The following is a 14,495-nucleotide window of genomic DNA, read 5'->3' as shown; positions in this document are numbered from 1 at the left end:
GAAGAGACTAAACACAGACAATAACGGAAACAAACAGGGACTTAAATGACTTATACTTATATTATGTTTTCACTCTTATATTTTGACTGAATTTGACCCAGATGAAGATAAAGTGATGATGTTTGAGGTTCTCCTGAGGAACAAAAACACACATTTGACCCATTTCACGTCTCATTTTGTCACATTTACGACCAGGGATGATTTGAGTTACTATGGCAACAGCAACAAACACAACGCCGAATCGTAGACGTTACATTTACATTGTTGGCGATTATTAACATCACGACCGAAACAACAATTAAATTTAAAATGTTCTTTGCTTTATAAACCTGTCTTGCCACATGTTTGTTACAGATTCTTTTACATATTTAATCATCAAAGACGTTTAATCAGGTGAAAATGTGACTCACTTTAAACTTGATCCTCTGAAAGTGCAATTATGATTTAGACCAAACGTGATGATTTTTCACGGTAAATGAACCTGATTAAAAAGTCTTTCATTGTCTGAAGGAACCGAAACAATTCACCAGTTATATAGAACACCGTGATCTATATGAGTTTAGGTGATATATATATATATATATATATATATATATATATATATATATATGAGTTTGGGTGATATATATATGTTAGTTTGGGTGATGTATATGTTAGTTTGGGTGATGTATATGTTAGTTTGGGTGATATATATATGTTAGTTTGGGTGATGTATATATGAGTCTGGGTGATATATATGTTAGTTTGGGTGATATATATATATGTTAGTTTGGGTGATATATATGTTAGTTTGGGTGATATATATGAGTTTGGGTGATATATATGTTAGTTTGGGTGATATATATATATATATATATATGAGTTTGGGTGATATATATATGTTAGTTTGGGTGATGTATATGTTAGTTTGGGTGATGTATATGTTAGTTTGGGTGATATATATATGTTAGTTTGGGTGATGTATATATGAGTCTGGGTGATATATATGTTAGTTTGGGTGATATATATATATGTTAGTTTGGGTGATATATATGTTAGTTTGGGTGATATATATGAGTTTGGGTGATATATATGTTAGTTTGGGTGATATATATATATATATATATATATGAGTTTGGGTGATATATATATGTTAGTTTGGGTGATGTATATGTTAGTTTGGGTGATATATATATGTTAGTTTGGGTGATATATATGAGTTTGGGTGATATATATATGTTAGTTTGGGTGATATATATATGTTAGTTTGGGTGATGTATATATGAGTCTGGGTGATATATATGTTAGTTTGGGTGATATATATATATGTTAGTTTGGGTGATATATATGTTAGTTTGGGTGATATATATGAGTTTGGGTGATATATATGTTAGTTTGGGTGATATATATATATATATATGAGTTTGGGTGATATATATGTTAGTTTGGGTGATATATATATGTTAGTTTGGGTGATGTATATGTTAGTTTGGGTGATATATATATATATATATATATATATATATGAGTTTGGGTGATATATATGTTAGTTTGGGTGATATATATGAGTTTGGGTGATATATATATATGTTAGTTTGGGTGATATATATATGTTAGTTTGGGTGATGTATATGTTAGTTTGGGTGATATATATGAGTTTGGGTGATATATATATATATGTTAGTTTGGGTGATATATATATGTTAGTTTGGGTGATGTATATGTTAGTTTGGGTGATATATATATATATATATATATATATATATATATATATATATATATATATGAGTTTGGGTGATATATATATGTTAGTTTGGGTGATATATATATATGTTAGTTTGGGTGATATATATGAGTTTGGGTGATATATATATATGTTAGTTTGGGTGATATATATATGTTAGTTTGGGTGATGTATATATGAGTCTGGGTGATATATATGTTAGTTTGGGTGATATATATATATGTTAGTTTGGGTGATATATATGTTAGTTTGGGTGATATATATGAGTTTGGGTGATATATATGTTAGTTTGGGTGATATATATATATATATATATATATATATATATGAGTTTGGGTGATATATATATGTTAGTTTGGGTGATGTATATGTTAGTTTGGGTGATGTATATGTTAGTTTGGGTGATATATATATGTTAGTTTGGGTGATGTATATATGAGTCTGGGTGATATATATGTTAGTTTGGGTGATATATATATATGTTAGTTTGGGTGATATATATGTTAGTTTGGGTGATATATATGAGTTTGGGTGATATATATGTTAGTTTGGGTGATATATATATATATATATATATATATATATATATATGAGTTTGGGTGATATATATATGTTAGTTTGGGTGATGTATATGTTAGTTTGGGTGATATATATATGTTAGTTTGGGTGATATATATGAGTTTGGGTGATATATATATGTTAGTTTGGGTGATATATATATGTTAGTTTGGGTGATGTATATATGAGTCTGGGTGATATATATGTTAGTTTGGGTGATATATATATATGTTAGTTTGGGTGATATATATGTTAGTTTGGGTGATATATATGAGTTTGGGTGATATATATGTTAGTTTGGGTGATATATATATATATATGAGTTTGGGTGATATATATGTTAGTTTGGGTGATGTATATGTTAGTTTGGGTGATATATATATATATATATATATATATATATATATATATATATATATATGAGTTTGGGTGATATATATGTTAGTTTGGGTGATATATATGAGTTTGGGTGATATATATATATGTTAGTTTGGGTGATATATATATGTTAGTTTGGGTGATGTATATGTTAATTTGGGTGATATATATGAGTTTGGGTGATATATATATATATATGTTAGTTTGGGTGATATATATATGTTAGTTTGGGTGATGTATATGTTAGTTTGGGTGATATATATATATATATGAGTTTGGGTGATATATATATGTTAGTTTGGGTGATATATATGAGTTTGGGTGATATATATATATGTTAGTTTGGGTGATATATATATATGTTAGTTTGGGTGATATATATATATGTTAGTTTGGGTGATATATATGAGTTTGGGTGATATATATATATGTTAGTTTGGGTGATATATATATATGTTAGTTTGGGTGATGTATATATGAGTCTGGGTGATGAAGCGTCCGCTCTGGTCCCGTGTGGTCTGCAGGACTGTAAGGAGAATCCTCTCAAACATTTGGACAGATTTATGGCCTGGCTCTGTCTAAACGAGCGCAGCCTTATGTAAGCTCTGTGTTATTCCAGCTCGTGAGGAATAGATCTGCAGAGCGAGAGTCACTGCTGCACTCTCTGTCACAGGCAGTTATCAAGACCCCCGCACCGCTTTATCAAGACCCCCGCACCGCTTTATCAAGACCCCCGCACCGCTTTATCAAGACCCCCGCACCGCTTTATCAAGACCCCAGCACCGCTTTATCAAGACCCCCGCACCGCTTTATCAAGACCCCCGCACCGCTTTATCAAGACCCCCCGCACCGCTTTATCAAGACCCCAGCACCGCTTTATCAAGACCCCCGCACCGCTTTATCAAGACCCCCGCACCGCTTTATCAAGACCCCCGCACCGCTTTATCAAGACCCCCGCACCGCTTTATCAAGACCCCAGCACCGCTTTATCAAGACCCCCGCACCGCTTTATCAAGACCCCCGCACCGCTTTATCAAGACCCCCGCACCGCTTTATCAAGACCCCAGCACCGCTTTATCAAGACCCCCGCACCGCTTTATCAAGACCCCGGAGACCCCGGCACCGCTTTATCAAGACCCCAGCACCGCTTTATCAATGATAGCTTTAGCTTTAGCTTTGGCTGTAGCTGTGGCTGTAGCTGTAGCTGTAGCTTTAGCTGTAGCTGTAGCTTTAGCTGTAGCTGTAGCTGTAGCTTTAGCTGTAGCTGTAGCTGTAGCTTTAGCTGTAGCTGTAGCTTTAGCTGTAGCTGTAGCTGTAGCTGTAGCTGTAGCTTTAGCTGTAGCTGTAGCTTTAGCTTTAGCTGTAGCTGTAGCTTTAGCTGTAGCTGTAGCTGTAGCTTTAGCTGTAGCTGTAGCTGTAGCTTTAGCTGTAGCTGTAGCTTTAGCTGTAGCTGTAGCTGTAGCTGTAGCTGTAGCTTTAGCTGTAGCTGTAGCTTTAGCTTTGGCTGTAGCTGTGGCTGTAGCTGTAGCTTTAGCTGTAGCTGAAAAATAAGACAAAATTAAGACAAAAAAATGATAATAATGATATTTGCTGCACAATACATTTGAATTCCCTAAATGTGTTCTGTAACACCTTTAAAATGACGCATGGCAGGTTTTTACCATTTTCTAATTTTGACTTTACCTTTCTTACCTTTTATTTAAACACTTTTTTTTTAAATATTTGCTATTTATCAGCTGTTTTTGTATATTTTTTATACTTCAAACAATATACTCACTATATATTAAAATGCTGCATATCTTAAAACAACGTTGACATTATGACCTGAATGTGACACACGCTCGTCCTCACCATCACTTCTGCTTTACATGATACAGCCACGCTCCTGGTTTTCGTGCCTCGCTGCTCGTCGGCAGTTTATCGCTCGCTCGGTCAGTCACTCGCTCGGTCAGTCACTCGCTCGGTCAGTCGCTCGCTCAGTCGCTCGCTCGGTCAGTCGCTCGTCAGTCGCTCGCTCGGTCAGTCGCTCGGTCAGTCGCTCGGTCAGTCGCTCGCTCGGTCAGTCGCTCGGTCAGTCGCTCGCTCGGTCAGTCGCTCGGTCAGTCGCTCGCTCGGTCGCTCGGTCAGCCGCTCACTCGGTCAGTCGCTCGCTCAGTCGCTCGCTCAGTCGCTCGCTCGGTCGCTCCCTCGGTCAGTCAGTCGCTCGGTCAGTCGCTCGCTCAGTCGCTCGCTCGGTCGCTCGGTCAGTCGCTCGCTCGCTCAGTCGCTCGCTTGGTCAGTCGCTTGCTCAGTCGCTCGCTCGGTCAGTCGCTTGCTCAGTCGCTCGCTCGGTCAGTCGCTCGGTCAGTCGCTCGCTCAGTCGCTCGCTCGGTCAGTCGCTCGTCAGTCGCTCGCTCGGTCAGTCGCTCGGTCAGTCGCTCGGTCAGTCGCTCGCTCGGTCACTCCCTCGGTCAGTCAGTCGCTCGCTCGGTCAGTCGCTCGCTCAGTCGCTCGCTCAGTCGCTCGCTCGGTCGCTCGGTCAGCCGCTCACTCGGTCAGTCGCTCGCTCAGTCGCTCGCTCAGTCGCTCGCTCGGTCGCTCCCTCGGTCAGTCAGTCGCTCGGTCAGTCGCTCGCTCAGTCGCTCGCTCGGTCGCTCGGTCAGTCGCTCGCTCGCTCAGTCGCTCGCTCGCTCAGTCGCTCGCTTGGTCAGTCGCTTGCTCAGTCGCTCGCTCGGTCAGTCGCTTGCTCAGTCGCTCGCTCGGTCAGTCGCTCGGTCAGTCGCTCGCTCGGTCAGTCGCTCGGTCAGTCGCTCGCTCGGTCGCTCCCTCAGTCAGTCGCTCGCTCAGTCGCTCGCTCGGTCGCTCGGTCAGTCGCTCGCTCGGTCAGTCGCTCGCTCAGTCGCTCGCTCGGTCAGTCGCTCGGTCAGTCGCTCGCTCGGTCGCTCGCTCCGTCAGTCGCTCGGTCAGTCGCTCGCTCGGTCAGTCGCTCGCTCAGTCAGTCGCTCGCTCGGTCAGTCGCTCGGTCAGTCGCTCGCTCAGTCGCTCGCTCGGTCAGTCGCTCGCTCAGTCGCTCGCTTGGTCAGTCGCTCGTCAGTCGCTCGCTCGGTCAGTCGCTCGCTCGGTCAGTCGCTCGGTCAGTCGCTCGCTCGGTCAGTTGCCCGTTCAGTCGCTCGTTCGGTCAGTCGCTCGCTCGGTCAGTTGTTCGTTCAGTCGCTCGCTCGGTCAGTCGCTCGCTCAGTCGCTCGGTCGCTCGCTCGGTCAGTCGCTCGTTCAGTCGCCCGCTCGGTCAGTCGCTCGCTCGGTCAGTTGTTCGTTCAGTCGCTCGCTCGGTCAGTCGCTCGCTCAGTCGCTCGCTCGGTCGCTCGCTCGGTCAGTCGCTCGCTCAGTCGCCCGCTCGGTCAGTCGCTCGCTCGGTCAGTCGCTCGGTCAGTCGCTCGGTCAGTTGCCCGTTCAGTCGCTCGTTCGGTCAGTCGCTCGCTCGGTCAGTTGTTCGTTCAGTCGCTCGCTCGGTCAGTCGCTCGCTCAGTCGCTCGCTCGGTCGCTCGCTCGGTCAGTCGCTCGCTCAGTCGCCCGCTCGGTCAGTCGCTCCCTCAGTCAGTCGCTCGCTCAGTCGCTCGCTCGGTCGCTCGGTCAGTCGCTCGCTCGGTCAGTCGCTCGCTCAGTCGCTCGCTCGGTCAGTCGCTCGGTCAGTCGCTCGCTCGGTCGCTCGCTCGGTCAGTCGCTCGGTCAGTCGCTCGCTCGGTCAGTCGCTCGCTCAGTCAGTCGCTCGCTCGGTCAGTCGCTCGGTCAGTCGCTCGCTCGGTCAGTTGCCCGTTCAGTCGCTCGTTCGGTCAGTCGCTCGCTCGGTCAGTTGTTCGTTCAGTCGCTCGCTCGGTCAGTCGCTCGCTCAGTCGCTCGCTCGGTCGCTCGCTCGGTCAGTCGCTCGCTCAGTCGCCCGCTCGGTCAGTCGCTCGCTCGGTCAGCCGCTTGGTCAGTCGCTCGCTCGGTCAGCCGCTCGGTCAGTCGCTCGGTCAGCCGCTTGGTCAGTCGCTCGCTCACGACGCTGTACAGACGGTGGGCGGGGTCAGGAGAGCAGAAGGCTCGTGTCTGGAGGACGTTCAGAGGCGGTGAAACAGGCCTGAGCAGCTCTGGACTCACACGTGCAGCTCTGAACGGGACACAGGCCGGTGATGTCATCTGCCTCATGAGCACCGGGAGATTGTCCTCATTTATTATTATTTACATTTTAATTTATCTTATTATTATTATTATTTTCATAGATGTATTAATTACCGGTAATATTCAGATTAAAACATATAGATCCAGGAGATTGTCCTCATTTATTATTATTTATTTTTAACATTAATCTTATTATTATTCGTTTTTTATTGATGTACTACTTATCCGGTAATATTCAGATTCATTTATTTTTCCTTTTTTTTTCTAGATGTGGACCGAGAGATTGTCGTCATTTATTATTGTTATTATTTTTCATTTCATTTTAATTTATTATTCTGATATTTTTAATAGATATACTACTTACCGGTAATATTCAGATTTAAGTTTAGTTAGTTTAGTTTTTCTTTTGTTTGTTTTTTAGATGTGGACCCTGAGGGTGTCGTCATTTATCACTTTTTTTTAAATATAAAAAAAAAAAAAGTAGGACCAGTATATTGGCGTCATTTATTATTATTTATTTATTTTATCATTATTAGTTTTTTATAGCTGTACTACTTACCCGTATTGAGAGAATAAACATCACGATGACTGACGCCCAAAGCAACAGCAAAATACGTCCTCGAGTCTGTGACAAGCTGAATATGACTTAAATACACAACAAAATGAACATAAACAGCTGTATATAAAAGGTTTTTACGTTCAGGGCGACTATTTTATATAGTAAAGCTTCTAAAATGGTCACGATAATGATTGTTTATCGATTTGACCGGGCGATCTCGACGTCCCTGGCGTCCGGCGTTGGGACCAGACTGGACCGGCCTGACCCCCCCACGTCTCGTCTTTTCCGCCCGAGCGAGCGCGAAATGAAACGACCCCGGGAAACGCGGCGTGAATCCGGCCTCTCCATCTGTCCACGTCTGTCCCGAGAGAGGGAATCTGACGGTAAAACGTGATCTTTGCCCGTTAACGGCGGGGTTTGTGGTTTCGTCCCGTACTGTCGTCGTGTCACTAAAACGCTGCGTGCTAATTGTGAGAGGAAGTAACGATCCGCTGCGTGTGATTTGTGAGTCGGCGTCCCTCGCACGGATTGGCCTCGTCCGCCGCTCGGGGCCATAAAGAGATTGCGCGGCCGGATTAAAGATGCATGGGCCCCGCTTTTTGTCATTACTCTGGACGGGAGCGATCACAATGGGATTCATCACCGAGCGGCTGCATTATGCATGTGACGGGCTCCGGGTCAGCACTTTCCAGGGTGATCAGGACCAGGCACTCTCTCATTAACCAACCACCTGTAGTCCTGGTTTAGTCCTGGTTTAGTCCTGGTTTAGACCTGGTTTAGTCCTGGTTTAGTCCTGGTTTAGACCTGGTTTAGACCTGGTTTAGTCCTGGTTTAGTCCTGGTTTAGACCTGGTTTAGTCCTGGTTTAGTCCTGGTTTAGACCTGGTTTAGACCTGGTTTAGTCCTGGTTTAGTCCTGGTTTAGACCTGGTTTAGACCTGGTTTAGTCCTGGTTTAGTCCTGGTTTAGACCTGGTTTAGTCCTGGTTTAGTCCTGGTTTAGTCCTGGTTTAGACCTGGTTTAGACCTGGTTTAGTCCTGGTTTAGACCTGGTTTAGACCTGGTTTAGTCCTGGTTTAGTCCTGGTTTAGTCCTGGTTTAATTCTGGTTTGATTCTGGGGGGGATTAAACCTTTACCTGGAATGTCCCATGGTGTGGCATTAAACAGATCTAGTATTAGGTGTTTTTTATTGCTGTGTATATAAATATATATATATATATATATATATATATATATATATATATATATATATATAAAATATATAAAATACCAAATCATGAGATAACCATATACTAAATTTCGACCAAAAGTTGTTTTTTTAGTTTTTTTCATTAGCAATGGCGAAACGTTAGACCAACATTAGAGATTGAGTTAATGTATTCCAAATATTTGTATCATTTGCAGAATCACATATCGCTGGGGCGGAGCTCGTTTGTGTCGACTCTTTTCGCAGACTCCTCGTTTGTTTCGCAGACTCCTTGTTTGTTTCACAGACTCCTCGTTTGTTTCGCAGACTCCTCGTTTGTTTTGCAGACTCCTCGTTTACTCCTCTTTGTTTCGTAGACTCTTCGTTTGTTTCGCAGACTCCTCGTTTGTTTTGCAGACTCCTCGTTTGTTTCACAGACTCCTCGTTTGTTTCATAGACTCCTCGTTTGTTTCATACACTCCTCATTTACTCCTCGTTTGTTTTGCAGACTCCTCGTTTGTTTCATAGACTCCTCGTTTGTTTCACAGACTCCTCGTTTGTTTCATAGACTCCTCGTTTGTTTCATAGACTCCTCGTTTACTCCTCGTTTGTTTTGCAGACTCCTCGTTTGTTTCGCAGACTCCTCGTTTGTTTTGCAGACTTCTCGTTTGTTTCACAGACTCTTCGTTTGTTTCATAGACTCCTCGTTTACTCCTCGTTTGTTTCGCAGACTCCTCGTTTACTCCTCGTTTGTTTCGTAGACTCTTCGTTTGTTTCGCAGACTCCTCGTTTGTTTTGCAGTCTCCTCGTTTGTTTCACAGACTCCTCGTTTGTTTCATAGACTCCTCGTTTGTTTCATAGACTCCTCGTTTACTCCTCGTTTGTTTCGCAGACTCCTCGTTTACTCCTCGTTTGTTTCGTAGACTCTTCGTTTGTTTCACAGACTCCTCGTTTGTTTCACAGACTCCTCGTTTGTTTCGCAGACTCCTCGTTTGTTTTGCAGACTTCTCGTTTGTTTCACAGACTCTTCGTTTGTTTCATAGACTCCTCGTTTACTCCTCGTTTGTTTCGCAGACTCTTCGTTTGTTTCGCAGACTCCTCGTTTGTTTCGCAGACTCCTCGTTTGTTTCGCAGACTCCTCGTTTGTTTCGCAGACTCCTCGTTTGTTTCGCAGACTCCTCGTTTGTTTCGCAGACTCCTCGTTTGTTTCCCTGTCGCGCCTTCGCCCCAGAAACATCTGGAAAAAACCTCTGCCCCAGATTTCCAGCTCACATTTTCCCTCGACGCCGAACTCTTCTTGTATATTTCATGTCATCTTTGTTTCCGTGACAAATGGGGCCCGACACTCGTCACTTCCAGCGTCTCCGTGGCGACGCGCTGTCATTGGCGCTGACAGGTGAAAGCGGCAGGTGACGTGTGAGCGAATCATGAGGCTATTCTGGGCATTTCTGGTGGATTTTATGATATTTTTTATGATTCGGGGGCTTCACAAACGAGAGCGGTTTGACAGGTGTGACAGGTGTGACAGGTGTGACAGGTGTGACAGGTGTGACAGGTGTAAATGTGGAACATGTGGTGATGTTATTGCAGTAACAAAGGGGAGGAGCCTGTGCGGTGCAGGAAACCATTACGATACGATTGTGATATTTTAACATTTACTTTCAGTCGGACTAAAACTAATATGTTTATGACTTAATTTATTCGTCAAACGCTGTCAAAATAAAAACCTGACCTGATCGTTCTTAAATGGCTTTTGATTTTTATTTCAAATTATTTTCTTTCACCTCAAATATTGGTGATAGTACATTAAAAATATGATGATTTTTATTTTATTTTTCCAGTTTAGCATTATTCAATTAAACATTTTTAGGCCCTTTGTTTATTTTATTGAATTGATTTATTTATGCCTATTACGTTTATGTTTTATTACTTGTATTCTCTTTTTTTTAATGGTAATGGTTTATTTTATTTTATTTCACTTTGTGGCTTTTATAAACAAAAGCCACATAGTGAAATAAAGTAAAATAAACCACTTAAAACCGTAAAAAAATAAATAAATGTAATACAAGAAATAAAACATAATAAAATAACTAATGTAACAGGCATAAATAAATCAAATCAATAAAAACAATTAAATTAAACTAAATAAAGGGCAAAACAAGTCAAAAAGAGAAAAATAAGTTGAGTTGATATTGGAGATTTAATAAAGTAAGAGATATAATATAGAATGATATATATTATAGATATAGATACATAGATTTGAGATAGAATTATTATTATACTTCTGTATCTAATCTGTGTTGCAACACTAGAATTTCCCCATTGTGGGACAAATAAAAGTTAAAAAGAGAAAAGATAAGGTTTGCTGCATCTATAAACATCCATGTACGTGTGTAAATGACTAATAAACACCATAAACACAAATACAGACTTCAATGACGCTGTTTGTCACACGTTGCAACGACGATGATTTCCCCCCAAAATACATCGTTAAATAGGTCATCTCCGCTTTAATCCACTGCCAAACGGGTCAAACGCCGTCACATGTCGACGCCCGTCTTTGAAGCAACGACTCTCCCGCAATTCACATTTTGACCTGTGTTTTTCCCCCCGTTTCTTTTGCAGGTCGTCCTCGTTTTCGCCCTCAGCATCGGCGCCCTGGTCATTTACTTCATCGATTCCTCCGAGTAAGTATTTTCACCTGACCAATCACTTCCACCGCCGTGCTGACGCTGCAGTCCGTAGCTCGCCGCCGCGGCCACAAATTGTATTATTTCTTAAGCCGCCGCCGTCGCTGAGAAACGTAAACGTCCCGCTCCTTATCGCCTTTGTGACCACGCTAAAGAAAGTCCTTGTAGAAACATTCAAAAAGCAAGAAAGTCGAGGGCCCGTTATCGAAAAAACGTTCTTTAATCCGACCGAATGCGAGTCGCTGATATGAAATGGGCGTAATTACTTTTAGCTGGAGCAAACCGCGCAAATTAAGATGAAGGATTTTTTTTTTTTTGTCATGTTTTAATTAGTGTCAAATCGTGCACAAAAACGATTAGTATTTGTCGAGTGGCAGAACGGAGCCGTGTAATTTCCTCCGGTTTCCTCCGGGCGGAAGAAGTGTGTGAAGTCAGATGGTGTCGAAGAAGGTGCAAAAGATAATGCGCTGCACCTGATTCTAACTGTCTTAAACTGTGTAAAAGAGTTCTTGTTCATGTAAAATTGTGCAATAATGTGTCTCTCACTTTCGTAAATATTCACTGTGATGAGTTTAAAAGCACTTTTCACAACAACTACAACAACAACGTAAAGCTAACAAACATTAGCATGCTAACAGCGCACTTTCTGCTTTGTGGAGAATAAAACACGCCATGGACTCATTTTATTCACAATAGATGCTTTTACAATATATTTGTACTGGGCCAAAACAGATTTAACTTTATTAGTTGGAAAAAAATCATATACATGGATCAATTTAAAACAATCTTGATGCTATTGCTAGCTTAAACCGGTTGGATTTGGACCAGTGGCCTGACCCTTTGCCTATTTTCAGATAATGTACTTTTCCCGGCTCAAAATCCTTTAGTTTTATTAAAAAAAGCTTTTTAATCTTTAGCTTCAGCTCCGCTCTGGCAACTCTCGCTCTTATTGGTCAGAGCGGCGTGTTCTGGTAAATAACACCTAGAGGGCGCTAAAAGTCAGCTAGCGAGTCGACCATAACGGAGGAAAACAAACATTGAGGCGCCCACGTCCATTTTTAGATCACATTTGTTGGAAAACGCGGCGAGAACATCAGTTTCGAAGCTCGTTCTCGTCATTTATATTCAAACGTTGAGCTTCACCGCTGCCCCCGGTGGTCAGCACATGTACAGCGCCGTCGCTACACATCCATAAACTGAGACATCGCATTCGGACCAAATGACGAACAAAACGAGGCAGAGGACGGACAGAAGTCGATCCCTGAGTCTGGAACGTAGCACAACGTGATAATAATAATGTGAAAGTTCAGGTACGACACTCGGCCTCACGTTTTAATCCAACGGAAATAAAGCTCCACCTTCTGTTGGTGAGCGTCCAATCAAATGTGTCTATTCATTTAATCTGATATAAGACAGTGGTTTGGAACCTTTTTACACCAAGTCCCTCAAAAATAACACAATAACTCAATTAAAAAAAGAAATGAACAAACAGAAAATGAAACAAACCTTCCGAGCAGCACTAAACACTATAACGAGAGGATCGTGGGTCTAAACCAGGAAAAAGACATGTATAAAATTGGACTCGACTGTTGTTTCTGACGACAGATTAAAAGGGCCAACCCAAACCTTTTTTAAAATGCGGGGCACTACGAGAATAAGTCATTAATTAATGAGAATAAACTCATAATTTAAAGAGAATCAAGGCCCGGGTCCGAAAGTGAAACATGTACCGGACCCGGGCCTTTATAGTCTTTAAATTATGCGTTTATTCTCGATAATTATTGACTTTTTTCTCGTTATTTAATTACTTTTTTCTCATTAATTAATTACTTTTTACTCGTTATTTAAGGACTTTTTTTTCCTCATAATTAATAACTTTCTTCTCATAATTAATGACTTTATTCTGGTTGTGCCCCGATTTTTTTTTTTTTTGGGGGTTGGCCCTTATACTGCGTCGTACTTTCTGACGTTATAAACATCAAGAACTTAAAGGAAGAATAACATTTACTCCAAATTAAACAAATACTCAAACTGAACAGAATGAGAAATACTCGTAGTTGTTTCCGGCGCGTCACTGTGTTGTATTGGATCACAGGCGCCCGTGAAGTAAAATAAAAATGACAAATTCGTACTCGTCACAGTTTCATTCAAGCGTCGCGGAGCCAAAAGCAATAATAACGTTTGGCACTGAGTCTGAATGAACTAAAGAGCAAAAAACCACATTAAAACCCGGAGCCGGAGCTTCATTTCGACACGTTTTCAATAAACCAGCTCAAATATAATACCATCAAACGCCAACTCAGAAGCCGTACAATCGTGCAAATGTTGCCTTTTTGTTTTTGCAATGTCTACGATGAAATGAGAATGTATTTAGACGCTGAGAATACAATTAAATTAAGGATATTCACCGTTATTTGGTCACGATAAGACACTAAACGGGGCTTATTCTTATTCTTTACCAGGAAACAAAACAAAACAGAGCCTAACATCTGGCGACGTCTTTCCCTTTGTTTTATATCATAGCGAAACCTCAACGACGGAAATAAATAATACATATATTGCAGATGGGATTAGTTTCAGAGTCTGATGACAGTAAATCAATCCAGCTCAGACGAGGAAAAGAGAGAGGATAAGTTTGTGTCGGTTTTGTTCCCGATTCTTCCGTTTAAGCTCGAGTTTGGCAAAAAAAACACACGTTCACCATCGATCGGACGCATCAAGTGTCCAAATACGAACCGTCGATGGTGCCACGGTCCCGTAAGTCGATGTGGTCACCGGGAAGTTGAGTTTCTCTGCGTTCAAATCTCACGTGGTTAAAGGGGACGTATGACAAGATTTTACGATGTTCTAATTTTGACTTTATTTGGTGTATTTATACCTGTTGTACATAGAAATGATAGTTTTACACCAATCGAGCAGGTATTTGTGGTGAAAACGTTGAAAAATCTGTGGGAAATGACAGGAAGTGACATCACTCATTCCAGTCAAAGTTTATGCAGAATTTACACAAAGAAACAACTTTTTTTTAACTATCTAAACATGAATTCAACAAAATAAAGTCGCTCTCATATTTTTTAATAAGAAAAAGTTAAAAAAGTTGTGACATTAGATGAGTTTTGGCCCAGTGTTTTCTGGGTAATTTCCTAGTGTGATGTCATCAATTACAAACAGGAAGTGAAATGATATTATTATAGTGAAATTATATTATTATTATTATTATAAACCTAAAAAAAATTGCTATTCTGTGATAATATTAATTAATAATA

General features: G+C 41.6%; 1 protein-coding gene across 2 annotated transcripts in view; it reads left to right on the top strand.

Annotated features, from left to right (window-relative positions):
• Positions 1-14,495, top strand: part of LOC140369029 (calcium-activated potassium channel subunit alpha-1-like) — a 212,403-nt gene that overhangs the window by 61,654 nt on the left and 136,254 nt on the right. For both annotated transcript variants that reach the window (XM_072456237.1, XM_072456235.1), the window contains exon 3: positions 11,165-11,226. In XM_072456237.1, the coding sequence (XP_072312338.1) occupies positions 11,165-11,226 (62 nt within the window). The remainder of the gene's footprint in view (positions 1-11,164; positions 11,227-14,495) is intronic.

This window comes from Eucyclogobius newberryi, unplaced genomic scaffold (genome assembly GCF_026437365.1).
Source record: "Eucyclogobius newberryi isolate DKJ021-1_F unplaced genomic scaffold, fEucNew1.0.hap1 SCAF_20, whole genome shotgun sequence".
Taxonomy (NCBI): domain Eukaryota; kingdom Metazoa; phylum Chordata; class Actinopteri; order Gobiiformes; family Gobiidae; genus Eucyclogobius; species Eucyclogobius newberryi.
This window is presented reverse-complemented; position numbering and strand designations above follow the sequence as displayed.